Consider the following 27,871-nt stretch of genomic DNA (forward strand, 5'->3'; position numbering starts at 1 on the left):
ATCCTTTGGCCAAAGGAGGGGCTTCTCTTGGAGTTCTAGCTGCCCATGTTGTCTTTCACAGGGCAAAGCAGAGAGAGAAAAAAAGAAAAACGGGCACTCTCCCACACCCTTTAGACTGCAGGGGCCCCTTCTCTGGTTCCTTTGGCCAGAAAGACAGGATTTCTACAGGTGCTTTAGTTGCCGGCACCGCCAGCCACCCTGGCTCTCCCGGGGGTCCACCCACGATGATGATTCAAGGAGGGAAGGACCCCACCACCACCACTTTCCAGCTTGCAGTTTCCTGGTCTGTCTGACCAGAAAGATGGGATTTCTCTTGGCTTTTAGCTACCTCTGCACCACAGGTGCTACTCTACTGAGAGCCTGCCTTTGCCTCAAGGCCAGAGAGAAAAGGAAAACAACGAGAATCTCACCCCCCTGACCCCCATACAGGTCGCTTCTCGAGTTTTCACTCCCTTCCCAGTCAGCCAGCTTTACCGTCCTGAGTCCTCAGGTAATCTACCCACACTTTTTAGTCACAATCAGCAGGAGAAATAGGCCATGGTGGGCTAACTTCATCTTGGACGTGTCCTCCCAGTAATTTCACTGTTCTTACTAAGGGAGGGTCTCGCTTGACCACTTCACATAACAATAGCTTCCACACACCTGAACTGAGCGGTGCCAGCCCATTTCCCACCTTCCACTTGATGATATTGCCACGTAGAGAACACCCCATCACTGACTTTTAAAGTACCATGACATTCGGTGCACATTTTTTATCCTCCTTTTAGGTCTCACTCTTTATTTCCTGCCCTTAAAAAGGTGGGGGAAAAACCTACCTGACATCTGGAACACTGTCCTATTCTAGTCCCTACTCTGTCAGCCTTTCCTCCCAATCACACCAGGCTTAAGAGGCCAGGTGGGTAGTTAAACAGCAGGTCATCAGGTATAGAGCGTAAGAAAAACTACACACGTTCAGGCTGTTAAGAGCATCAAAGAAAGAAAGGGTGTGTTAGAAATTGTGACAGATGCTTCTTTCTTTAGCAGAGGCATTTAAACTCATTCTGGCTCTTCATTGATGGCAAAATCGAGGATTCTCCACCAGAGAGTGGATTTGGTTTCAGATACACAGCTAAACCTATCCTCCTTTCACTGCTTCTCGTTGTAACAGGAAAAGCATAAACCCACTAAAAGAAAATGAATGTGAATGTTTCCAGAATATTGGAAGCACTGCCATGCTTACACACAGAATTTATTATTCAGTCACATAACAAATATGTAGTGAGAGCCTGTAGGATGCCAGACACTGTTCAATGTGTGTGGAAAACAGCAGTGAATAAGACAAACCCCCTGCCCTCATGGTGCTTACATTCTACTGGAGCAGCCAAACAACAAAGAAATGAGTAAATAAATATATATGTTTGTATAAATACATAAAACATGGTGATTTCAGGTAGTGACAAATACTACAAAATAAGGGCAGGTAAGGGGTTAGAGAATGATGAGAAATCTATTTTATACAGAATAGTCAGGGGAACCCTTTTGGAGATCATATTTAAGCAGAGAACCAGACAGGGTAAGGAACAAGCCATGCCAGGATCCAGGGGTAGAAAGGCAGAATGTTCCAGACAGCACATGCACAGTCTCTCAAGAGAGAACAGTCCTACCACAGCCAAGGATCAGAAATAAAGCCAGTATCACAGCTTCCTGGGAGTGAACTTAGAGGAAAGAGCAAAGTAACAAGGTCAAAGAGGTAAGCAGGCATCAGACCACAAAGGGCCTGATGGTGCATGGAAAGGAATTTGGATTTTATTCTAAATGTGACATGAAGGCAGACCTATGGAGACCTGAAAACTCCAGGGTTTAATCTGACATCTTTCTCACTCTCAAACCCAATCAGAAATTACTTTCCAATTCAGAGCTAACCCTAATGTTCAAACCCACTCCATACTCAGTCTTAACAGATCAAGAAGTCAACACAAACTCAAATCACAAATTTAAGAATGAATAAAGCAAATTAATCCATCCCAAAAAATAATATTTATATTTCATAAATAATACTCTCAAATGCAAAATTATTCCTTTTCTACTACAGAAGAAAACGGAAATACTTTATTTAGCTTTTGAACTTCTATTTTTATTACAAAAATCTTCAAACAATGCAATAAATCCCCGGATACCCATAACCCAGATTCAATAGTCCTAAATAACTTGTCCACCTTGTTTTTATCTACCACCCCCTGCTTTCCTCAAACACACACACACATGCAGGTACACACACACACATGCACACTTTTTAATGTATTTTTTCAGGAATATTTTTAAACAAATCTCACACATCATTTCACCCATAATATTTCATTACGTAGCTCTTTTAAAAATTTCATTAAATAAACAGTGCCTGTAACATACCTAACCAAAGAAACAACAATCCCCTAATGTTATCTAATACCTAGTCCATGTTCAAATTTCCTCCAGATGTTTCCCATCTCTCTCTTTACATCGGGTTTGTAAGAACCAGCATCCAAACAAGGCCAACAAATTTCACGTGGTTAGTATGTATCTTAAGTTTCCTTTAATCGCATTTGTCCTGCAGAATTTCCCACACTCTAGATGTGACGAATTGCTTCTTTGTAGTGTCCTTTAACTTATTACTCTGTCCCACTTATGTCCACAAACTACGAATGGATCCAGTGGCTTGATGACAGCCCAGTTTAGCAGCCACTGATGATTACTGCTTGGATCTATTCGTTCATTAGCAGCTGAACAATGGCAATTTTCTAATTCTACCATTTCTTCTGCATTTATTAGGGGCAATACATCTTTTTTTTAAAACCTTCAGCAACTATTTGGTTATCCTAAAGTACAGTTCATTCAGGAAAGGATAATTGCTAAATTCTTTCCCTTAGTTTATCAATGTTCTGATCTGTGCTTTGTTAGCTAAGCAGTATCCAAAGATAACCAACGATGTGGGTTTTTTTTTTTAGTATGATCAAGAACTCATATTTGATGTATTTCAGTCAACTGCATTTATTACTCTTATCAATGCTCAAATACTCCTATCCAGTTGAAGTTCCAGTAACCTTTGATAGTGTTCTTGCTTTCTGCCCCACACCTGGAATCAACCTTTTCTCCAGTGTGTCAGCTTCCTTCAAGTGGGAAATAGTATTTAGGAACTATAATCTGAGTGCTAAGAGGACACATGCTCTGAGACCACAGACCAACAAAAGCAATCACCTTGTCCTATTGCCATGAGTTGTTTCAGTTGATACAACAAGACTGAAAATTAGCTTCTAATCAACTAAGCAATGGAGACTGTAGGTCTTTTGACTTCTGAACAAGCACTGTTTACACACTACCTCCCTCCTAAGTAATGGACACTTTTAGAAAATATTCCTTAGGCATGCTTACCTCTTTAAATAAGCTCACAATAGTGAGCTGTGATAAGAATAAAACAAACACTACACAAATTTTAAGTCTGAACACAAGTGTGAACACTATATCCCACAGCCTAGAATAATCCAGAAGTCTGGAACAATGGTCCAGATGTAGGCTGGGTATTGGTGTGACAAACCTTATTTAGCTCAGACACGTGGGGGGGGGGGTACGGAGAGGGATATGGTTATGTGAATATTTTAGGGGGAAAAAACTAATATGTTTATTATTGAGCATAGAATAGATGAGATTTTTGTTTTTCTAAAGAGGGCACGGGTCTAAGCGGTTGAGAAACACTCAGAGCATGATTCCTCCAGGAAAAGATAGGCTGAAAGACAAGAACTCCAATAGTTTTCAAAACAAACTTTCCTTATACTTTCTACTTTATTAAATATATCATATTCTGCCTGTGATAGGCAGAATAACGGCCCCCAAAGACGTCCATGTCCTGACCCCCTGAACCTGTAACTACGTTAGGTTACAGAGCAAAGGGGAATTCAGGCTGCTAGTCAGCTGACCTTAAAATAGGGAGACGACCCTGGATCATCCAGATGGGCCCAATGCAATCACAAGAGTCCTTAGAAGTGGAAGAGGGAGGCAGAAAAAGAAAGGGAAAGAGATGTGACCACGGAAGTGAAGTCACAGAGAGATGCTATGTTGCTGGCTTCAAAGACGGAGGAAAGAACCAAGAGCCAAGGAATGTGGGAAGCCTCTAGAAGCTGGAAAAGGCCAGGAAACACTGTCCCTAGAGCCTCCAGAAAGGAACACGGTCCTGCAGACACCTTGATTTTAGCTCAGTACGACCCATGTCGGGACTCTGGAACTATAAGATAATAAATTTGTATTGTTTTAAGCTACTAAGTTTGTGGCAATTCATTATCAGCAACAAAAAAAAATGAATATACTGCCTACAGATAAAACTCTCCTGCTTCAAGCAAGAGAGTCCTTCTAACCCGGTATCAGGGGGTATTTTTACCAGAAGCCAATTAAAGGAAAGGAAAAAATATGTTATTCATGTGTGTGAAGTAAACAATCACAAATAAGAGAAGCAAAAGATCAGGAACTAAAAGAACTGATATATGTAAGCTACAGCAAAAAGCAGGCTGAGCCAGCCATTTCGGGAACAGGCAGGGGGCCTTAGCAGTAAGATACCTGTCAGTTTCCTATTCTACTTCATCTGAAGTCTTCACATCAACCACTGTAAAAAATACTTACTTATCTGTGGTTAGAAAGTTAGCCATCCGTATTCGTCGACCTCAGACTGCAGTAATAAAATGCCACAGACTGAATGTTTAAACAACAGAAATTTCTTTCTCAACGGTGCTGGAGGATGGAAAGTCCAGGATCACGGTGCCAGCAGCTTCAGTATCTGGTGAGGGCCTGCGTCCTGGCTTGTCGACAGCTGAGTTCTCCCCATGCCCTCACATGTCAAGGAGAGAGAGAGCTGGTCTTTCTCTTCTTACAGGGGCGCCAGCTCTGTCAGGTTATAGCCCCACCTTATGACCTCATGTAACCTTTCTCACCTCCTCACAAGCCCTGTCTCCAACACAGTCACCTGGAGGTTAGAGCGTCAACACGGGAATGGTGGGGGGACACAGGCATTCAGTCCACACCACCGTCAATAATCATTATTTAGTTCAGTAAAGAAAAACGGGAAGCTATTTTGCCCACAGAATACTCATTAAGGAAAACTATCAAGTCATATCAATTACTATAAACAAAAAAGAAAAAACTGGGACTATAAAGAGCTTCCAAATAGCATATTAATATACAACTTATATATTCATCAATAAATTAATATACGTGTAGATAGAAAGACGGGCACTGCCCAACTGTATGTGTTTATATACCAGACAGTCAGCTCCTGCACTGAAAGAGAACGGCGCTTCTTTGTTCTTTTAAAATCAATGCGTATTTAAAGACATACCAGCTTTGGAAGTGGGGAGAACAATGGCTGTGGCACCAAAAAGTCACTATATATGTAAACTGCAACTGTAAACTCAGTGTCTACAATCCAGAAAATTTGAGAAGGTACTATAAGTAAAAGCCAATATATCAGAAGAGTCTCATAACACAAAAAAAAAGAACAACTCCCAAAGTTTGCTGTTTATTCCACAAAATTTATTCCGTAGATCTAAGTCCTACTTGGACTCTAAGCCATTAATGCTCAGTAAGAAATCAAACGATACTGAAATTTCACAAATAGAATAATACACATGTAGAGTTTAAACCACAAGTCAGTTTCAGTAAACATTTTCATCTAGAAACACTTATGTTAAGGATAGAAGATTAAAGGGCACATTAAACTCACGCGTTGGCTAATCATCCTTGCCTGAACTACCCTGGGCCATGACATACACATTGATGATCAGTCAGAGAGAATGCCCACACATCCAAAACATAAGACACTCCATCATCAAAGTTAGATTTTCCTCCGTAACTTGTTTTTCTGATTCCTACTCTTTTTTCCTCTATGGGTCAGACTATACAATTCCAACAAAATAAGAGGAGAGACACAAAAGAGAACGATGACTGTACATCGTTTGAGATTTTCCAGTCTGGTTTGAAATAATATCAACAATCTAGGAAGCGGTCAAAATTGAGGAGTAAAGAATTATAATTGCTATCAAGATTTCGTTGCTGTTGTTGTTTCATCTGCTCAGCTAAGGTGTGAACATATTCAGCTTCACTCGTATCCCATGGCTGTTCAATCAATGACTAAAGTATGAAATGAATGTTACGTCCACTTGGAAAAATGTTGGACTGCTTGCCCCACCTGCTGTTCACTGTGCACCCGTCCTTTGGCTGCTGGTTTCACTTCAGCTGTGAGCAGACACATGTTGTGTGCAGCCGATGATACCGAGCCTGGCTGAGATGTTCTTCTCATTGTTCTTTTGAAGCTGGACAGGGCCGTGGAATTAACACATCGAGTTCAATCATCATTGGGCAGATGGCTCGACTGGCCTTTATCTGATTAGGCTGAAAAGCACTTACATATTTGCTTTTAACTCTATTATTCACTTCTTACTTTTAAAAAATGCTTTAATCCTAACTTTTATAAAGAGAAACGAAGCGGCATCATTTCACAGTCACTTTGAAGCTGTTGGCACTTCCAGAATGTACTTCCAGAGCATATCTGAATGTAACTCAATTTTTTTTAAACCTACAAGGATGATTTAATTGATTATAAACTATAATGATGGCATTCTAAAACTTAGTGGTCTATGAAAGGCTTCTCACATTTAAATATTTTATAAGTGAGACAGAATGAGAATGAATTAACACTTCTTTGCTACAGATGCCCCAAGTTTAGAAAGAAAAGAAAAAAGAAACTGAGAAGGTAAGACAAACGGGAGGCGAACGTTTCCCAGTCTTTAACATCACACATCACGGCAGCCCACTTAGAATCCCTTATGTCGAAGGAACTGGAGTTTGCGGGATGGGAGCATAGCTTTTGCAGCTTGGCGAGTACAGTGTGGTGGAGCCGCACGCCTAGAATTGGGCATAATGGGCAGAAACTTCAGTGTCCAAGCTTTTTGGAAACCTTAAATTCCCCTCTCCACATTTTACTACCCCGCCTTTTGCCATCTCTAAGAGCAATCAGATTCATACTGAATGAACAAGAAAAGCTTAAGATCTAAAGGAGAAACTACAATTCAATACAGCTTAACCACTTGCTGTATGAGAAAAGAATGATATACATGGTTGACAGGACATAATTGCTCCAGACGGGAAAACAAACATTTCACAATTAGTTGTTTTGATCATTCATAAACAAAAAGTTAAGGTTTGACTTCCTAGAAGTCAGAAACCTCAAGTTCAAGTATCACTCCCACCACCAACTACTCGGCCGTATCCTTAAAAAGGTCCAAATCCATTCAATTACTCTTTCCTCATCTGTAAAAGGACATTTAACGCTGCCTGCCTCCACCACAGGGAGCCTCTGACAACCATTGAAATGCGAGGATTTCTTTTAGGACCTACTCTGAAAAAGCCGTTTTTGTTCATATAATTTATTATTTAATTCGTTTCTTTACTCACAAGAGTAACACATGTTCATGGCAACAAAATAAAAATGTAAATGGTTCAAAAAGATATAAAGGAAAAGTTCCCACATCCTCCTCAGCTCCGAGTCTCATTCCCCAAAGGTAATACCATATATGTTTCCTATATGGCCTTCCAGAAGTATTCTGTGCATACGTACGAATATCTTCTCTCTACACAATGGAATAATACTATACTAATTTTTCTGAAGTAATTTTTCCCTCCATATTGGATGTTTTCCATATCCTCATTCTTCAGCAGCTGCATGGTATTCCTCTGCATAGACATACCAAAATTTATTTAACCAGTCCTTCTTAATAGAGATTTAGGAAGGTGTTTCCAGGTTTTCCTTATTTTATACAAAGTTGCAAAGAACAATCATCTACTTACATTTGCTATCTCTCGAACACATCTGTAAGATAAATTGCTAAATATAGAATTGCTGGACCACAGGCTAACTTTTGATGCCAAATTGCCTCATTGATGGGTTGTATCAACTCCCACCAAGAGAAAAGAAGAGTAAAAAGAAAATGTACAATGGAAATTACACAATGTCATAAACTATTAGAACCTTGATAAAAAAAAAAAGAGACTATCCAAGTTCAGCCAATACTGAATACGATCAATACTTTTATAAAAATAGTTTTAAAGGTTCTTTCTGTGTATAGTTTCATTAGGAAGTTTATCTCCAAGGAAATTAACATAGATTTTTAAATATATTTAAGCAACCTAATTTATGTTTCCACCATCTCTCTGAAGCAAATAAAAAACCTACAATTTCCATTTGGGAAATGGAACAAAATTAATAATAATAATAGTAATTTAAAAATTGAGGCACAAGAAATGCTCTGTCCTAGGTTAGTCCTGACTTAATTTTACTGCATAAAGAAACACTACTAAAAAGCTGGTGTACTTTAATTCTTCCCTGCTAGGTTCAAAAATAAAAAGATTTCTCTGATACCATTATTCTATACCTGGAACTAAAGTGATACATTTTTATTAACAAATTCTAGTTTAAATTTAACAAACATGTACTCTTGCCAGTTCACTGCTAATAGTTTAGGGAACAGTTAAGAAAAAAACAGAGAAATAAACATCAAAATTTCCTATGGAATCTAACATTTCAAATATAATTTAAAAAATACAGAATCAGCTTTAAAAAAAACTTTTCTATGTAATAATTGACCAAAAAAAATGGCAAAGGCAAAAGTGTTGAGAACTCCAGGGTATAGACAAAACAAGAATCTAGCCTGAATAATATATAAAACCAATGAGTGAAAAACAGATAAAAACAGAACAAGCGGCCAGCCCAGTGGCGTAGTGGTTAAGTTCGCACACTCCGCTTCAGCAGCCCAGGGTTCACTGGTCCAGATGCCAGGTGCAGACCTACACACTGCTCATCAAGACATGCTGTGGCAGTGTCCCATATACAAAGCTGAGGAAGACTGGCACAGATGTTAGCTCAGGGACAGTCTTCCTCACCAAAAAAAAAAAGAGAGAGGAAGAGAACAAAATAGTGAAATAGGGTTCTATAGACATAAGACTTCTGAAGGCTATAATTCCTGTTGTATTCTCACAGTTAAAAAAATCTGTTGTTTGCATTAAATTGGAACGTTTAATAGATGTAGAAATAGGAGAATATAAAATGCAATGTGATTTAAAGCTCTTTATATAAATCTGGCCCTTGTGAGAGCAATAACTTCTCAGTTCCTGAGCTTTCAACCACCAAAAGAAGGTACTTCGAATAGTTTAATAAAGGCAAATGAAACACAAAGGGTTTTCCTGACCTGAGCTCCCAAAATGACACTCTCCATTTACCTTCTAAATGCAATCACTCATTCAACAAACATTTACTGAACTTTTTCCAAAAATCGCAGTGCTGTATCATGTACAGGCTTTCAAGTAGCTTACAATTCATGACGGAGACATACAAGGAAATAATTAACTACAATAAAATGAAAGATAAGAGCTATATGTACAAAGTACAAAATTACTGAGGAAAACCAGAAGCTCCACAAAGAAAGGCGGCATTTGAACTGAGCATGTAAAGATAAATAAGATTTTGAAAAATGGAAAGTGTGAAAAACGTAATATACCAGAGTTTAGGTTTCAAACTATAGAAATCAATTCTGGCTAACTTAGGCAGAAAGGGAATTTACTAAAGGAATTTCAAGTAGCTCATAAATTGATGAGAAGTCTAGAGGCTGAAAGAAAAAAAAAACAAGCAGGAAACAGGCAGCTGAGAACTCAGCCACATAACAGAGACAGACTAGTTAGGATGCCATGGTAACCGCCACAGTGAATAATCTCCAATTGTCCTACATCTATATGTCATTGCCTCAAGATTCAAGCCTAACAAAGGACATTATGGGTCAACTGGCAAAATCTTAATAACGTTAGATGATAGTATTGTATCAGTGTTAATTTCCTGATATTGACAATTGTGCTGCAGTTATGTGAGAGATTTCCTTGCTTTTAGGAAATAACACACTGAAGCATTTAGGGGTAAAGGGACAACACATCCTACCATTTACTCTTAAAGATTCAAAAAATCTTTAAGAAAAAAAAAAGTGTGCGTATATATGGAGAGAAATGGAAGGCGAGAGGAACAGGTACCTGACCTGTCCAAACTAAGCTGATCAGCTTCCCCCACAAAGCCTGTGTTTGTATTTACCGCAGTACATGCACCACAGAATCCCACCACCCAGGGATAATCCCTCTTATTCTTACATCCATCATCATGCCCGCCTGTCTTGGCTGATTTTATAATCAAGTATATTTGTAGAATCCTCTTTTCAAAATGGAATATGTTTATGTTTCTGATAAAATACAATGTAAAAAAATCTGAATAAAGGGAAAGATAAAGTTCCACATAATCCCTATATTTTCCCCACTTCAATCACAGATTAACTGTTGGATATGTATAAATATCCTTTCAGGGTTTTAAAGGTATGCATATATCTATAATTTTCAGATAAATACAATATTGTCTTTTTCTCCTTAAAAGTCTCACTATGACATTTTTCCAGTTTTATATCAAAAGGATGTACAGCAAAATGTTAACAGGGGTTATTTCTGGGTGTTGATATTAAAGGTAATTTTTATTTTCTTCTTGGTATTTTTCTGTTATTTAACAGTAAAACAGGTAAAACCTTTAGCCTCAGGAGATGCTTGTATCTTTGACACAAAAGGGAAGGAAAGGAAACATTAACTTTGATCACAAGGGGAGGCATCTTGGAAGAAGCCATACTTGAGAGAGGTTTAGAATTGAAGACATCACATAATGGAGACCATGACGTATGTGGATCCATCACATATAAGTGGACACCATCCAGGACGTAGTAAAAAATATAAACTGTAAATTAAGTGCCAAAATCTTCAGAAGGATGATGTAAATGCCTCATGAAATGATAAAATATCACATTTGACTAAATAATTAAATTAGTTTTTGCCTTCTCAATATGCTCTTTGTACACGTGATCCATCCCAAGTTGACAGCTTCAGAAAAAAAAGTCTCCCATATTAAACATTCAAAAGTCCCCCAGGACATTGTTTAGTCTTCAGAGAGCTCTGTGTTTTGGCTGAATCAAAAATTCTGTTCTTCCAGGGAACAGAACTCTGGCCAAAACATAATAGAGTTAAAAAGAGACATGTTTTGTCAAAAACGAACGAAGAAGTTTCCAACAATTAGAAAGAATGGCAATGGCTGCTTCAAAGAATAGTAGCATAGAAGCACTTCCAGAATGGTGGAGTAAGAACCTCCAAAAACCCATTCCACTACAATAGCAACAAGAACACTGACAAAAATTGCCCAAACCAACGCTTTCAGACTCTGGAAATTAATCAAAACCCTGCAACAATCCAAGGAGCGTTTATTCAAGAAAAACAGCTAAATTTCTGTAAGAACAGCAACTTGACCCATTTCAATCCCACTCTACCCAGCTCTGTGGTAGCTTTGAAAACCAACAGCCTCACAACTATGGTGACTGTAAAAACTAGTGGCCTTGCAGCCATTGGAAAGGGTAGAAAGCTTGCCAAAAGCCCCTCCCCAGAGAGCTGTCACCATTTGACCTCTCTGGAAGCTCTGTGAAAAGCTCCATTCTCAGATCTTGTCTTTATTTGACCAGACTTAGATCTCACTCTGTGTAAACAGTCCTATAGCCAGGGAGTTTGTAAAAAACAATTAGCAGCAAAGGTTTAAAATCACAACTGCCTGAGGCAATGATACCAGGAGGGGTTCAAAAGAGACTGAAAAACAAAACAAAAAAATAAACCTGTAAGGTAAAACTGGGGAATGAGAGGTCCAAGAGGGCTTTGTAAAGCTTTGACATATTCCTGAGAATCTAGAAAACCCTGCACATATGCAAGCCTGTGGGCACGCCCAGGAAAAGATCTGAAAAGGCCCTAATCTCTTACCTCAGGCTAACCTTGAGGCTCTACACAGGAAGGAAGTCAAGGCTAAGGCAGAGTTGTAAATTTCCTGATGGAGCATTAAAAACATACCCAATGACACACACAGAGCCCCTTGGTAAAGGCTGGGAAACTCAATGCTTCAAAGCTTTTAGGGAAATTTTAAATGGAGAAAGATAATTTCTTATGCAATAAGTAATACAAATTCTAAATATTCTATAGCTGTATATGTTTGCATGTGAATAAGTGTGTAGTTTTGCACTTGACCTGCATACTCTAAGAAAAGAAGACTCTGCACGAGGGAGGACAGCAGAGGAGCAGAGTGACTACAGATATAAGAACTACCCTTGATTGTGTTCATCTAGTTTCAATCTTTACAACAACTTTGTAAGGCAGACACTCTTAATCACCCTTTACACCTCAGGAAACAGGTTCAGAAAGTTTAAGGAACTTTCCTGAGCTCTTACAACTAGTAACCAGGGAGTTGGAAGGTAGAATTCTAACCAATCTGCTAGACTCCAAAACACACATTATTGGCCACCATGTGATATCTCCCCCTGAAAGATGAAAACACACACACACAGGTGGAGGAAAAAGGAAAGAAAGAAAGGGACACAGGGAAAAAGCAGAATACTTGGTAGGTTCTGAAAAGTTATGCCCTAGTTATTCATTTGTCTATAAACTTACGTTATCCACTACCTTGAAATAATCATTACTATTTGTCCATAATTCTTCAACTCTAATACTTAGGCTTTCAGAGATACACTTCCGCATGGGATCACCGAGGTGTCACCCACCAGAGTGGACACTCATCCTTGGGCTTCAACAGCACTTTCCCCTTTCCTCCCTGACCCCCAGGAAGCCAAGTGGAAAACAGATGAGGTGCAAACTTACAGCCCCCTCTCTGCCAAATCTGCCTAAAACCCTCTATTTTACATCTACTTCCACATTATAAAAATGAGAAACAAGTCAACTTGTCTGCTTAAGTTTTCCCTCCAATATATGTAAAATATGTGCTCCTAAAATAGTATTTTCTGGTCACCTCTCAATTCGATGATTGTCTTGCCTATGAAGAAGAAAAAATACTTTTTAAAACTTAATAGGGATCATTCTACAAAATCACAGTACTACTGACATAAAAAAGGAAGCGGCAAGCCAAAACACAACCTGGGAGCGGGGTGAAGAACAGTAAGGAAAAATAGGAAGCCACACTTCATCTTTAGAAAAATACTCATTTTTCAACAAGCTTCGCTCCCAGAAAACTCATAACTTCTTTGGAAGGACCTGAAGTTTGTGTATCTGTAACAGGGATTAAGCCTTCTTCAATAATATAAAATAAGACTAGGCTTTAATTAGCTCAAATCTTAAATTAAGACACATTATTTTATTATCAGCCTTGTCGTAAAAGGAAAAAATGAGGGTGAAATATCCTAGTCCTCAATATCATGATCCAGCTACTGGGATGTGACCTTTAGATTCACAATTGAACTACAGATTCAAGATCCACTATTTAATGAAATTCATACTGCATTAAAGTTTGAGAATGAATACTAGCTAAATATTTTACATTTTCTCAAATTGCAGCTGTTAATGGTCCTTTCAAGGCAGAGATTATAGAAATCTAAATACGGAATCTAAATCACAGAATACACATCCATTAACAAAATCTCTCAGCATTAGAAACTTCCCACAGCTAAATAATGAAATGGAGGAACCACAGCACTGATAATCCGAGAGTATATAAGAATTTTTGGTAACAGTCTTGTCATCTCAATTATGCTTTGCTTAGGTTAATATTAAAATGTGCCTGCTATCTCTCAACGTGAGTTTGACTTGGTACTAAAGAAATACGGATCATACGTATTTGTATCAGTCCTTAATAGCTAGAGGACACAAAAGGAGGATTGAATATGTACAATAGGGAATTCATTCTATCAATCTCCTACATAATTTTTAATATTCATGCTGTTTGCACATACCAGTGATGTGACATGGATGGTAGGAAACAACATCCTTGGGAGCGTCACTCTTTACAGAAATTGTCTTTGACAGACATCAGATTAGTCAAATTCTAAACACTGCATCCTAGCAACATCAGGATAAAATTAAGCACATTGATTTGTACTTCTTTCCAACCTCCTTTGGCAAAATCCACTCAGAAGTTAAATATTACCTATAACAATTATCCATGCACTTCCCCATGACAGCTTTATAGAGATTTCCAGAATAACAAAGTTGTTATTTCCACCCAAAAGGAAAAAAAAAAGTATTAAAGCATTTACTCTTAGTACCTCAACACACACACAGATACACACACACACACAAACAAATGGCTTCTAACAAAAGGAAATAAAATTTTAAAGAGAATGAATCCAGTGCCCTAATAAGCTAATCGGGAGCTTCTACAAAATAGAAATAATTATGTGCAGCATGGTCTTTATTTCTCCTGCTGGCATTTCAAAGCGCATCAGGAAATAGTCACATCCGAATAGAAAACACCTGTACAACCACTTAAATTAATTTCTAAAAAAAAGGTTAGTAAGTGAGGCTGTCTTGTGGTTCTCTCTAGAGGTCGCTTTTTGCCCAGTACTGTGGAAAGTAATCACTACTTTTTCTGGAGAAAATAGGACAAAAGCAGCAATGGCTTAGTACCGAATTCCCCAGGAAACGTAGCCTAGTGGGCTCGAATTTGAGCTTGCCATTTTCCATCCTAGCAGCATTTTAAAACAAAGATAGGAATACTATTAAGAATGACAAAAATTGGAAACCATATTCTGCAAATGGTGCATAACCTCCCCCAAAATCCAACCCTCTTAGTGAATTCATGCAATAAACTCTCTTATTAAGGGAAAAAAAGGTAAGTAACATGATCTTTTTTTTTTAATTTTGAAGGCTGAATAAGACACAGCCCCTGTTCTCAGAGACAACAGATTTGAGGTGGACTCAGACAAGTACACCACTGGTTAACAATTCAGAATCAAGGGGTCGGCCCAGTAGCACAGCGGTTAAGCTCACATGTTCCGCTTCTCGGGCCCAGGGTTCACCAGTTCAGATCCCGGATGCAGACGTGGCACCACTGGGCAAAAGCCATGCTGTGGTAGGCGTCCCACATATAAAGTAGAGGAAGATGGGCACGGATGTTAGCTCAGGGCCAGTCTTCCTCAGCAAAAAGAGCAGGATTGGCAGCAGTTAGCTCAGGGTTAATCTCCCTCAAAAAAAAAAAATTCAGAATCAAGGGCAGTGGCAGGATAATGCAGCTCAGACGAGGGGCACCAAACCCAGAAGGAGGGAGGGCTCAGGGATGAGGAGATGAGGACACAGTCCTGGAAGTCATCCCTGAAAAGGAGATCCTGAACGGGGCCTCTAACAACCACACAATGAGCAGAGCCTTCGGATATTGACTTCCTCTGCTCCCTGGCATCACCTTTTCTCACAGGGCTCCACACAGGCTCCTGAGAAAGGAGAGCTCCTAAGTAATGTGATCTTAGTCAGGAGGATTCAAAATGGAGTATGCACACAGCGGGGGTTCGTGAAGATTTTTCCAAAGGGTATATGAGCAAGGATGCTTGCAAGGGAATCAAAGCTCCAGATACTCAATGTCCACGCTCTTTCCTGAAAGAAAAGAAAGCACTGGAGGACAAGTGACCCCTTCTCAGCCATTCTCAGTCTGACTGTGGTGCATTCCCTGAGGCCCAAGCAAAGGGTAATTTTAAATATAGGTGTAGATGGTGAGAAAGTGCAACGCTCAAGACCCAGTAACAAGTCCTTTCGCAAATCAAGTAGTTTCCAATCCCCTGCTTTCAACAAAATTGAAGGAGGACCTATCTAGTTGTCAGCTGACAGATCATTAACATTTTTTATAATAATGATTTTGGCATATAATTTGAAAGGTATTCAAAGAACTGAGTGACACTTATATGACAAAACTCCAACCATTCCCACCTACCTATTTATGAGAACTATGTTTCTCAGTGTTTACAGCTATAAAAACAAAAATCAGGAAGAGATTTGACAGTGAATCCTGTCTCATTCAGGCAATAAGTAATATTCACCCATGGCTACCTAATTAAACTCATTAGGAAAAATGAGATGCATCTACAATAAAATTTTACATTTCTGTTTAACAATTGCTAATTAAAATAAACTGTACATTACTCAATGTAATAATTTAATCGAAAGGAAAAAAATTTTATACCCAAGCCTTAAGGTTACAAGACATTTTTTTAAAAATCAGAATTCGTTACAGGGAAGCAGACAGGGTGATTACTAAAAGATTTTTCATGCTTGAAAATATATTACACTGGATAAAGCTCGATAGGAGATGTGGAATTAAAACACAAGTTAAAAGGAATAAGGGATAATGTAAATCTCACTGCTAAAGAGCTTATTAATGTGATTCTTAAATGGATAATGGTAATTATCAGATGACTAGAGTATTTAGACTCTATCCATGTGCAAGAATGATGTGACAGTTCTATTTAAAATGTCAATATATACAATATGCTGGAAATTTCATACTCTGAAACTGAGTCACTGATTAAAAATGTTAGATATAAATGCTCAAGTACAAAGTCATACATAATTTATCAAAATGTTTTTAGGCAGACTATAAGCAGAAAGTTTCAAGGATCAGTTGCCTGTGTTGATAATGACATGTGAAAGTGAAATAACGGTCAGTGAGAAAAGCAGACCTCTAAACAGTATACAGGGGGCCGGCCCCATGGCCGAGTGGGTAAGTTCATGCGCTCTGCTCCGGCAGCCTAAGGTTCGCAGGTTTGGATCCTGGGAGCAGACCTATGCACTATTCATCAGGCCATGCTGTGGTGGTATCCCACATAGAAGAGCTAGAATGACCTACAACTAGGATATACAACTATGTACTGGGGCTTTGGGGAGAAAAAAGAAAAAAAAAAGAGGAAGATTGGCAACAGATGTTAGCTCATGGCCATGAGCTAACATCTGTTGCCAATCTTCCTCACCAAAAACAAAAACAAAAACCCTATACATTACCAAGGCTCAGGACGCCAACATAGTGTCTGGGCAGTGGTTTGCAGCAGCAGGGGAGAAGGCCAATTCATGGATTACCAAGAGCTGATCGTAAAGCAATTTTCTTTGAGAACACTTAAACACATTCAGTTTCTAACCAAACTTGCTTCAGCCTTTCTGAAAATAGGGGAAATACAGTCTAGAGGCTGTTGTTTGAGTTTGAGCTTTAATAGACTCTCAACCTCTCTCTGGCTGACATGATGAGGGTGAGTCCTTACAGCCACAACGAAGGAGCAAGTGCCTTGGAAACTTGACAGCAACTTTGATTTGGCATCGTTTCTTCTTCCCAGTTCACATTAAGCTCGAACATCAAAGTCAGAGATTCCCCTTTTATAAGTGAAATACAGTCATGCACCACATAACGGTGGGGATACGTTCTGAGAAACGAGTCGTTGGGCGGTTTCGTCATCTTGCGAACATCATAGAGCACACTTACACAGACCTAGATGGTGTAGCCTCCTACACACCCAGGCCATATGGTACTAACCTTATGGGACCACTGTCATACATGCAGTCCGTTGTTGACTTAAATATCATTATGCGGCACATGACTGTAGGAGCAACGAAAACGTCAAAGGCATCTAGTATTAACTATTACTCAGGCAAAGGATTTATATTACTGTTTGCAAAGCAAAAGTTTGGTCAGAAAAAAATGCTTCCAACTCCTACTCTCCTTAAAGCAGCTAGAAACAGCTGTCATCTTTCACTGGACGTAAGTAATTAAAAAATGAATAAGAGCAGCTTCTAACATATAAACATGGAGCAAGAAAGCAAAGATCCACTGACACCCACAGTCACTGAAGATGGTCCCTGTATCACCTTAGAACGTTATAATCATATCGAGTCATCAGGAAAACAGGAATATGAAAAGGGTCGCTCAGTCCTCCACACATCCCCTTTTCAAATCTCAAAGTCCCTCCCAGAGGCAGTTTAGGGTAGTAGTTAAAACAACCGGTTCTGGGGCCGAAATGCCTGGGGTGGTCCAGGCTCTGCAATGTGGCGGTTGAGTGATACTGGAGAAATTGTTTAACCTCACCTAACTGCGAGTTATTTAACTGTGCTTCCATTTTCTCCTTTCATACTCAGTGCTCAATAAATGTGAGCTACTATATTTATTACAGGGAGGAAAAAATAATAACTCCGAGGACTGCAAATAGGCCTTGACTTCCTTTCTGCTAATAGTTCATCAAAAAGATAAATATAATACTAAACAAATTTTAACATTTGAGTTTTTTTAAGTTAATCATTGTATTAGGTACAATATCATAATTAGCCTTCTGATACGTTCACCCAAACTCCGTAGGCTTGGGGTTCACAGCATCTACAGAGGGAACGACTCGAGAGCAAGAGACTAGCAGATGCAAGGATTTCAACTAAGCTACCTTGAGCATTGCCTCAAAGTTACCTTCAGTATTACCTACCTCGAAGTTGTTTTGCTTAGTTTTCTTTTGTCTTATTTCCCATATATAAGGCACATATATGTAGTGCTCTAAAGTAGAAAGCAAGCAGCCCTGGCGGTCCAGTGGTTAAGATTCAGAGCTCTCACAGCCTCGGCCTGGTCTCACGGCCTGGGCTCAATTCCTGGTCAGGGAACCATACAGCCCACCTGTCAGTTGTTATACCATGGTGGCTACTTGTTACTGTGATGCTGAAAGCTTTGCCACCAGTATTTCAAATACCAGTAGGGTCATCCATGGTGGACAGGTTTCAGCGGAGCTTCCAGACTAAGACTAGGAAGAAGGACCTGGCCACCCACTTCTGAAAAAAACTGGCCGCGAAAACCCTATAAATAGCAACAGTGCATTATCTGATATAGCGCCAGAAGGTGAGAGGATGGCGCAAAAATACCGGGCAGGGTTCTGCTCTGCTGTACACAGGGTCTCTAGGGGTCAGAATCGACTCAACGGCACCACTAACAAAAAGCAGAAAGCAAAGGGCATAAACAGTATTAAACTCTGGGGTTAGCCAACCGGTCCTTACACAGGTAAGGCTCTGCTGTGAATTTTTTTCTTTCTAATCATTTCAATTAATCTCCATTTGGGGCACAAATGAGCTATATGAGATATGAGAACAAGGAGGCCTCAGGCAGGGCAATCAATCCTGTCCCATTTAATCTCTAGGCACCGAGAATGGTATTCTCATAAACCTAAATATAAACAGTACTTCAGAATCTGAAAAGCAGAAGGGACCTTAGGGGTCACCAACTCAAACCAAAACGAAGGAATAATCTTTCCAAAATCTCTTCGTCCAGCTTTGCCTGAAAATATGATGTAGCGGTAACAGTGGTAAAAGCTAAAAGCAGTGGTGGCTGCAACTGTCATTTATGCCCCAAGCCCTGTGCCAAGCATTGACATACACTGACACATTGAATCATTAAACTGTGAAGTGAGAAAATCCTAAAAGAAAATGTAAGACGGAATTTTTAAGACCACTCCAAAAAAGGATAAAAGCCTAACATTTTAATAGAATGGGTTATAAATGGGGGCATAAGTCAAAAAAATATATGGTTCATTCTCTAAATGATATAGCATCATTTTACTTAATTTACTTCAAGATGAGTAAAACAGAAGCACCTTCACTCACTCAGTTCAACGGGTTAAAGACACTTCTTATTAGGCCTGTGTGCCAGACACTTTAATAAGTACCAAAGGGACCATTACTACAAGTACTGTTAAAACACCATCCCTGCAGCCAAGAGCGTCTACTTTGTTCTCAGCAAAGCAGTGACTGGTTGACAGAAACATGAGAGATAAAACATAGAGGAGTCAAGGGCAGCTTGGTGGAAATCCCAGCTCTGCCACCAGCTATGACAGCTTAGGCAAGTCAGTGAACCTGTACAAATGAAGATTTTATATATACAAAATAAAATTGTTTACACAACTTTCAGTTTCTTAAAAAATAAGTTGTCATAAAATGCTAAAGTTTTTTTACATATACATGAAATAATGTTATAAAGACAAAACGTGATACATCATGTGCACTAGACAGACTTGAGTCTTCTTCATTTCCTGGTAAGCTCGCCCTAAGAATTTCTTCATACCTCACTCAAATTTGACTTATTATCTACCTTAATCCTAACAGGGTTAAATATGTCACACTTAGTTTTAAGTTTTATAACTTTTTCCAACTCCATTTCTGTACACAACTACTATCTTTAGGGACGTCTGACCTACTACACCCTTATGATATTACAAATATTTCAGTAATAGGAAATTTTGCCTCAATCGGAAAATATAATAACTTTTTAATCTATGTGCCTGAGAATTCAAAATATAAAGACAGTTTTTAAGTTTTGTACCACAAATGTTAAAATAACAGCAGAATGGCTCATAAAGACAGTAATCTAACCCCTTGAGCTGGGATACCAGTAGAGTTAGAGTTCGCCCCATATCACTGCCTGCTCGGAGCTGTAAGAAATTTCCTTCTATGAATGTGGGAAGCAGACCGATCATACTGCTATTAAAATTCAGACCTGCCTGCTGAAACATTTACACACTGAAAATTCAGGAAGACGAAGGCTAGTGATCCTCGATTCCTACACATATACAATAAAAGAAAACTACGCTATTTTAAAAAAAGAACTGTGCATCTGATGCTGTCCCCAAATACTAGAGTCCGTCAGGGGCATTCTTTCAATAAACATTTATTCTGCGCCTACTGTGTACCACGCACTGCACAGGCAGTGAACAAAACAGACCAAAAAAGCCTTTCCCTTCTAAGAACAGGGATGACTCCCCGTTTTAGAAGGCTGCCCAAGTCTTAGCACCTGGAGACCGAGCGATGGGCGCGCCCCCACGCCACCAGAGTTAATCACGCTGACATCCACCCGAACCCAACAGCCCCCTAGCCTTGCAGCCCGGACACTCAGCCTCACCCCGGGTCCTTAACCATAACGGGCCCAGGATCCCCAGGCCAGGCTGGAGAAGCCCGCAGACCACGCCCTCCCAGGCACCGCCGCGGGGAGGCGGCCAGGGGCGCACCCTCGCACGCGCCACGTGCACACCCGGCGCGCGCCCCCGGCGCGCGCCCCCGCCGCCCGTCCCGCGCAGGCGCCGCCGCCGGCGCCGCCGCCGCCGCCGCCGCCGCCCGGCTCGCGCGCGCCCCGCACGCCTCTCTTGGCTCTGACTCGCGGCCCGGACGCCACAAGCCCCGGTTCCGCGCGCCCGCGGCCCCGACCCCACCAGCCGTCGCCTCTTACCGGCAAGCTGGTCCAGGCGCCCCGGCCTCCCGGCTCCCGGCGGCCGCCTCGCGGTGCGCCTCCTCCTCGGCCCCCGCGGCCGCCGCGGAAGCCCCGGCCGCGGCCCCGGCGACCGCCTCCGTCCCCGCCGCCGCCGCCGCCTCTCGCCACGGCCCCGGCGGCCCCCGCCCGCTCGCGGTCGCGATCTCCGCCCGGCCGGCCGCGACCGGGCCGGCGTCCGCGGCCGCACCGAGCTCCTCGCTCCACCTGCATGTGGCCGCCGCCGGCGGTGCTGAGCGCGCGGGAGCCGGGCCGCCGCGGAGACGCCCTGGCCCCACCGGAAACGGGCCGCACGGAGGAGCGGCGCGGGGTGCGGGGCGCCGGGGCCGGCAGGTGGGGCCGGAACCGGGCGCGCGGAGGTGGGGGTGCCGAGCAGAGGCCCGGCCCGTGCGAGCTGCAAGGGGGGCGGCGGGCGGCGAGTGAAAGGACGCGCTGTGGGACATAAACAGCTTGTATGCTAGGAACTCGTTTTTGTTGAAAAGAAAAGAAATCGAAATATGGGTGTATTTGCACAAGAAAATGTCCAAAAAAGTACATACCAAAACGTTAGCAGTGGTTCACTGTGTGGTGAGACTTTTAGTGAGTTAATTTTTCTGTTTTTTCTGTTTAATCTCCTGATTTTCAAGAATGAATATGTATAATTATTCAAATTATACTAAATTTGGGATTCAGGAGGAGGTATGGAGGAACAGGCGGGTGGATCCCTGGTGAGAGATGTGGACTGCAGCCAGCCACGGGACGTAGGGACAACACTGCAGAGCGGGTGAGGCATAGAAGGGGCTCCGAGGTCCTCAAGAGAATTTTTGTAGAAGTGGCTACTTTTAGCTCAACCTTAGCACAGGAGCGTTTACTTCTAAGAGCCCTGTGGTAGGTGCAACTGTCATCCTTGTTTTGCAAGAGGAAACACCCTAGAGAAGTTCAACAGCGCGCTTTATGTGACACAGCTAGGTAGTGGGAACGGGCATTCTAACTCAGGCAGGCTCGCTGCAGTCTAGTGTGTGTTGCTTATTTTATTTAGTAGAAAGTTTTTGAGACTCATCCACGTTTTACGATTTAATACTCTGTTCCTTTTTGTTGCGAAATAGTAGTCCATTTTCTAATCCAGTCTATTCTTTTAACCCAGGGGAAGAAGGGCAATTGGTTATACCCATACTCGAGAGCTCTATTTAACTTTGTGTTGCGGAAACCACATGAAAATAATAAAAACAAGGGCTAAAATGTCCATCATCCAGTCAGTGTAGCAAAACAAGTGTTTTGTTCCTTCCCAGTCCTTTCTGGACCCTAAAAAATCATATATAGTTAGCTCTATTCATTGCTTCTCATTGTCTACTCTGTGGCAGGCACAGTGCTTGGTCCTGAAGATTAAAGAGAAAAAAAAAAAGCCACTGTCCCTGCCCTCAAGTAGCTCACTTCTTACAAGGAAGAAAACCCTGTGAACAGATTATTACACTCGTGTGCTGAGTGCAGTGAGGTCCCAGGTGAAGACCCAAAGGAAGAAATGTTAAACTGCCTAAAAGAGTGGCCCAGGGCTTCATGAGAAATAGGCCCTGGAGGCAACACTTGATGGTGGAGCAGGAGTTTGCCTGGTTGATAAGTAGGAGTAGGGCGCTTTCTAGGCAGAGGGAGTCACTGAAGGATGGTAAACCGGAGAGAAATACAATCTTAAACGTAGTAACGGCACGCTTCTAAGAACTTCCCATGTAGCACTGCCTTAACTTCCCAGCAGCCCTGTGAGGAGTACTGGTGTTGTCCCTGTTTTACAGCTGAGGGATCTAAGACAGGGAGGTTAGGTAACTCCCAGCGTCACACAGCAGTAAGTCATGGAATGATTGGAACCCAGGGCAACTGGCTCCAGAGTCTGTGCTGTTAACCACTACCCTCAGAAAGTCATTCTGTGGAGGAGAATTAGACTAGTAGGTAGAGCCGAAGGAAACTACTGGAATAGTCCAAGCCACAAATAATTAGGGCCTGAATTAAGTCGAGAGCCAAGGAGGCAGATGATGGGACAGATAGGAGGTGGGAGAATGGACAGGACTTTGTGTCCAGTTGTAAGTGGGGGGTCAGGGGTGAGAAGTTGGGGGTGATGCCCAGATTTCCAGCTTGAGTGACCAGGTAGTTAATGATGCCATTAGTCAGGAGGGGGAACACAGGTGGGGGAGGAGATGGCAAGGAAGGTTGTCAGGATAGTAGTATTTTTTAACGTTGTAGTCTGTATTTTTCTGTGTTACTTCGTTGTGTTAATAGTTAACATTTTTGTTAGACACTGTTATTTCCAACATAGTACATCCATTTTCTTTCTTTTCCTTCTCTATTCTTCAGACTTTCCCCCATTTTTTTTTATTCCTTCATACCTAATTTCGCCACCCCCTTTTTTTCTTTGTCTCTACTTGTGAACTTAAGACACTTAGGGGCACTCAGGATTAAGTCATTCATCCCCATGCTAAACTCTCAAATTCAATAATCCCACCCCTAGAGAAACACTAAACAGCAAGATGGGAATAGTAACAAAAATTTTATCCTTTCCTCTGCACACAGTAAAGGAACTAACAGGAGATGCAGACAGATGTGAGAGGCCTTTTTGACAACCTGGGACCCCATCCCCCGTGTGGCCAGGAACGGTATATTATCTCTTCCTAATTCTAAACATAAAGTTGGTAGCTTGAAATGGGCCGTGGTGGGAATTTTTACACCACATAAACTGGCAAATTTCTGCAAATCAGGGCTTTGTTGGGGAGGAGAGCAGAAACACGTTGTTAAATATTTCCCAGCACACCACCCATTTGGGCTCTCATCCAGATGAACATCCACGTATTAATCTCGTACCAGACAATAGCACAAATCAGTTTCTCAACTTTGGCACATTTAGGGCTGGGTTGTTTTTTGTGGTGGTGACTTGTCCTGCGCCTTGATGTTTCACAGCCATCCCGTTCTCTACCCACTAGCATCCCTCTCCACCCCCCGCACACCTGTTGTGATACCAAAAAAACATCTCCAGACATTGCCAAATGTTCCCTGAGGGGCAAAATCATCCTGGATGAGAACCGCTAGCGCAAATTGATTTAACTCTGTAACTCTCCCTGAGGAAGCCTCCAAAATTTGAGGTTGAAAACATAGTGGGTTTCAGGTTAAGCCATCTTCATTAGGACACCTTCACTATGTTTGATACTTTCACTTAATACTCAATTTACAACTCAGTAACACTACTGAAAGGTACTATTATGCTTGTTTTACAGATAGACTTCCTTGTGGTTAGTGAGAGCTAACATTCACTTAACATGAACTTTGTGACTGGCACTGTTCTTAAACACTACACATACTAACTCATTTATTCTTCATAATATTCCTATGAGATAAATCCTATTACTATTCCTAGTTTACAGATAAGAAAACTGAGTCACAAAGGAGATAAATAATCTGCTCAAGCTAGTAAGTGACAGAACTGGGATTCATACACGCACAGTCTGGTTTCAGAATCTGTGCCCTTAAGTCTATGCTGCAGATGCCATCAGAAGTTCAGGGACTGCATTACTATTCCTTCCCACATCTATTAATTCAAGGTTTTTTTTTTCCAGTTCAACCGGGAGTGTTTAGGATATGGAGAATTCTGAGGTCCCCTGCTAATAGGTCCTGATTGAAGGATACCTCTAGCTGAGGTTCTTCCCTTTTTTTTTTTTTTTTGCTGAGGAATATTTGCCCTGAGCTAACATCTGTTGCCAATCTTCCTCTTTTTTTCTTTTTTTAAATATGTGAGCCACCACCACAGCATGGACACTGACAAATGATGTAGGTCCATGCCCAGGGACCAAACTCATGCCACCAAAGCAGAGCACACCAAACTTAACCACTAGGCCACTGGGCCTGGCCCTAGCTTAGGTTCTTTTAACCAGGATGTCAAGTATGCTTTCCTCATTTGATTCTGATCAGCATGGAAAAAGTATGTCACAAGGGATGAAAATGTCACATAAGTACCTCCTGCATTGCAAGAAACCAGAGACCTTTTGATTTGATAAATAACAAAGGAAAGGAGGATTTTCTGGTATTGCTTTTACTTGATAGTCCTGATTTTAAACATATGCCATTGCATGAATAAGAAATTCAGTTTTTCCCTTAGGTAGTATTCATGAGACATCAAAAACAAAGTGCTGAATTACAGAGGTAGCTCCTTAAGAAAACAAACTGCCCTTTTTGCATATTTTTAAATATATATAACCTAATTTTTTTTTTAAAGGAAGCCAATTCCTTAAGGCAATAGTTCTCAAAATGTGGACCAGAGCACAGCATCACCTGGGAACTCGTTAGAAATGCAAATTCTCAGGCCTCACCCCAGGATCAGAAACTGTGGGGACGCGGCCCAGCAATGAGTGGTTTAACAAACCCCCCATCAGGTGATTCTGATGCACGCTGGAGTCTGAGAATCACTGTGTCATTGGAGCCTTCAAACATCACAGGAAAACCTCATAATTCCTAGTCCAAGACCGTGGATCTTAGAAGCTCTCACTGTTTGATGAAAGAGGATGTTATGATAGGACTTAAAAAAAAAGCACTGTCTCCTTGCAAATATAATTTTCACGGAACAAATGTTTCTTCCTGATTCTTCTCTTCATAGGCAGGCAGATTTTCTACAATTTAGTTGATTTCTGATGCTTAGTATGTGAACAGCACAAACCAGAAGACACTGATAAGATCTCTTGAAAAGATGGTTATTTATTTACTGTGTTTTGAACAGCTGCAACCACTCTTGAAGGGTGCCCTCCGGCTGCAGTGGGAGGGACTTTAGCAGGAGCTATCCTTTCTGGCCAGAATCCCCAGCCTGTAACCTGGTGGCAATGAGGGCAAGTGAACCGCCTGTCAGGTCACAATGGTGCTTTGGCCACTAGAGCTGGAGTCGGGGGCAGAGACCTCCCCAAAGTGAGCAGAGCAAACTCCTAACATACAGAATTCACAACTTGATCCTTTCTCCTCTCTCCCTCCACCCTCACTCTCAGCTGCTGCCCTTCTTTCTATTTCTCAGAGAAATCGAAGCAATCAGAAAAGAATTTCCACCACTGCCATTACTACTACTCGCAGCCTACCTACATCTGTACCCATATACACTGCCTCCTCTCCTGTTACTACAGCGAGGTCTCTGCTCCAGTGTGAGGCCAATGGCTGTATTATTGTACTAGGTCCCATCCCCGCTCACCTACCTGACGACATCTCTCCAGCAACTGCCCTCACTCTCCTACACGTCAGTTGTTACTTTCTAACGGATCATTCATATTAGCATACAAACATGCTATATTTCCGCCTTTAGTTTTTAAACAACTCTTGGCCCCACATCCTAATCCAGTTTCTGCCCCATTTCTCTACTCCCTTTTATAGCAGAACTCCTCAGAGGAGTCATCTGTAGCACTGTCTGCAATTCTCCTCCCATTTACTCTTTAATCCACTCCACAAGGCTTTCGTGCCTACCACTTCACCAAAATGACTGAGCTCTCTGTCACTGTGCTCTCCATGTAACTAAATCCAATAGTCGGGTCTCACGCCTAATCTTTCGTCTTATCAGCCTCATTTGGTACAGTTGGTCACTCCTTCCTCCTTGAAACATTGTCTTGCTGTTGCTTCCAGAACAACACACTATCCTTGGGGATTCAAAGACGACTATATAATCCGTACCTTTAAGTCTGCTGAGAAGACTTGGACAATACAGGCAGGAGCTTCTGGACTTCCAGATTCTCACATAATCTGTTTGTGGCTGTACTTCCCAGACTTTTTCATGTCATGGCACACATAGAAAATGATAATATGTGCCCAGTATTCTGGGATAACAAGACAGGACAGATCGCAGCAGAAGGCGACCCACTTAGGCCACTCCAAGGCCTGAGGGGGACACAGTGCATGCACTCAATGGCTCCAGTTTCTGCCTTCATGTCAAGCAATCCCACTGCTGTTTTCCTGTCCTACAATGAAAATTCAATCGTTTGATGTCCTTGTATTAGACTTCTCTGTCACATAAATGTAGTGTAAAGCCTCGACTTAATTCTTATATCCTCTTTTTCTTAGAACTCTACAAGATTAACTCCTTCAGTCAAGGACTATTGTAAATCTCTTTTACATGCCCCACAGCATCTAGCACAGTGGTGGACACAGAACATATTTTTTAAAAACATGTCACATTAAAATTCCATTCCAGATATTATTGCTTCAGTGACATTGAGAAGGCATTTCTTCATCACCATATATCTTTGGACAGCATTCTATCCTAGCAATCAAAAGAGGTTAGATAGACCTCTCTTTAAAATAGAAACCAAAAAGGCAGGTCCAGAACCTCCCTTACTCACACGTTCAGTCACTGGAAGTTCTTCCCGATATCTAACCAGATGTTCCCATGTGTGTTTAAGCTTACTTTCTCCTGATTTATCCTTGAAAAGGAAGGTGGGGGAGGGAGAGCAGCTCATGAATACTCTCCATAACAACATGAGCTGGTTATGATGATGTCCTCATATCACTGGATTGTAGATGCTATTAAAGTTTTCCACTGTGGTTGCTATAGAAACAGTGAAGAGTGGTTCAGGCATAAAGCTTCTCAGAGAAAAGGTATTTCAGAAAAGCAAGGTCTAAGCTTATCTTATGCAAAGTCTCCGAAGTCATCAAGGCCCCTGCACAAGGAAAGGAATTCATTTAGTACACAGTGTTACCTTTTCTGGCTTTTATGTTGTTTTGCTTTATTTGTAATTTATTGAC

At 41.3% G+C, this 27,871-nt stretch overlaps 2 protein-coding genes across 2 annotated transcripts in view; one reads left to right on the forward strand and one right to left on the reverse strand.

The window, feature by feature from the left end:
* Positions 1-21,700, reverse strand: part of AVEN (apoptosis and caspase activation inhibitor) — a 164,706-nt gene extending 143,006 nt beyond the window's left edge. The window contains exon 1 of the mRNA XM_070584507.1: positions 21,110-21,700. Coding sequence (XP_070440608.1) covers positions 21,110-21,685 — 576 coding nt within the window. The 5' untranslated portion in view covers positions 21,686-21,700. The remainder of the gene's footprint in view (positions 1-21,109) is intronic.
* CHRM5 (cholinergic receptor muscarinic 5) overlaps positions 1-27,871 on the forward strand; it is an 86,743-nt gene that overhangs the window by 47,791 nt on the left and 11,081 nt on the right. The window lies entirely within an intron of this gene.

Source organism: Equus przewalskii, chromosome 1 (assembly GCF_037783145.1).
Source record: "Equus przewalskii isolate Varuska chromosome 1, EquPr2, whole genome shotgun sequence".
NCBI classification, from domain to species: Eukaryota; Metazoa; Chordata; class Mammalia; order Perissodactyla; family Equidae; genus Equus; species Equus przewalskii.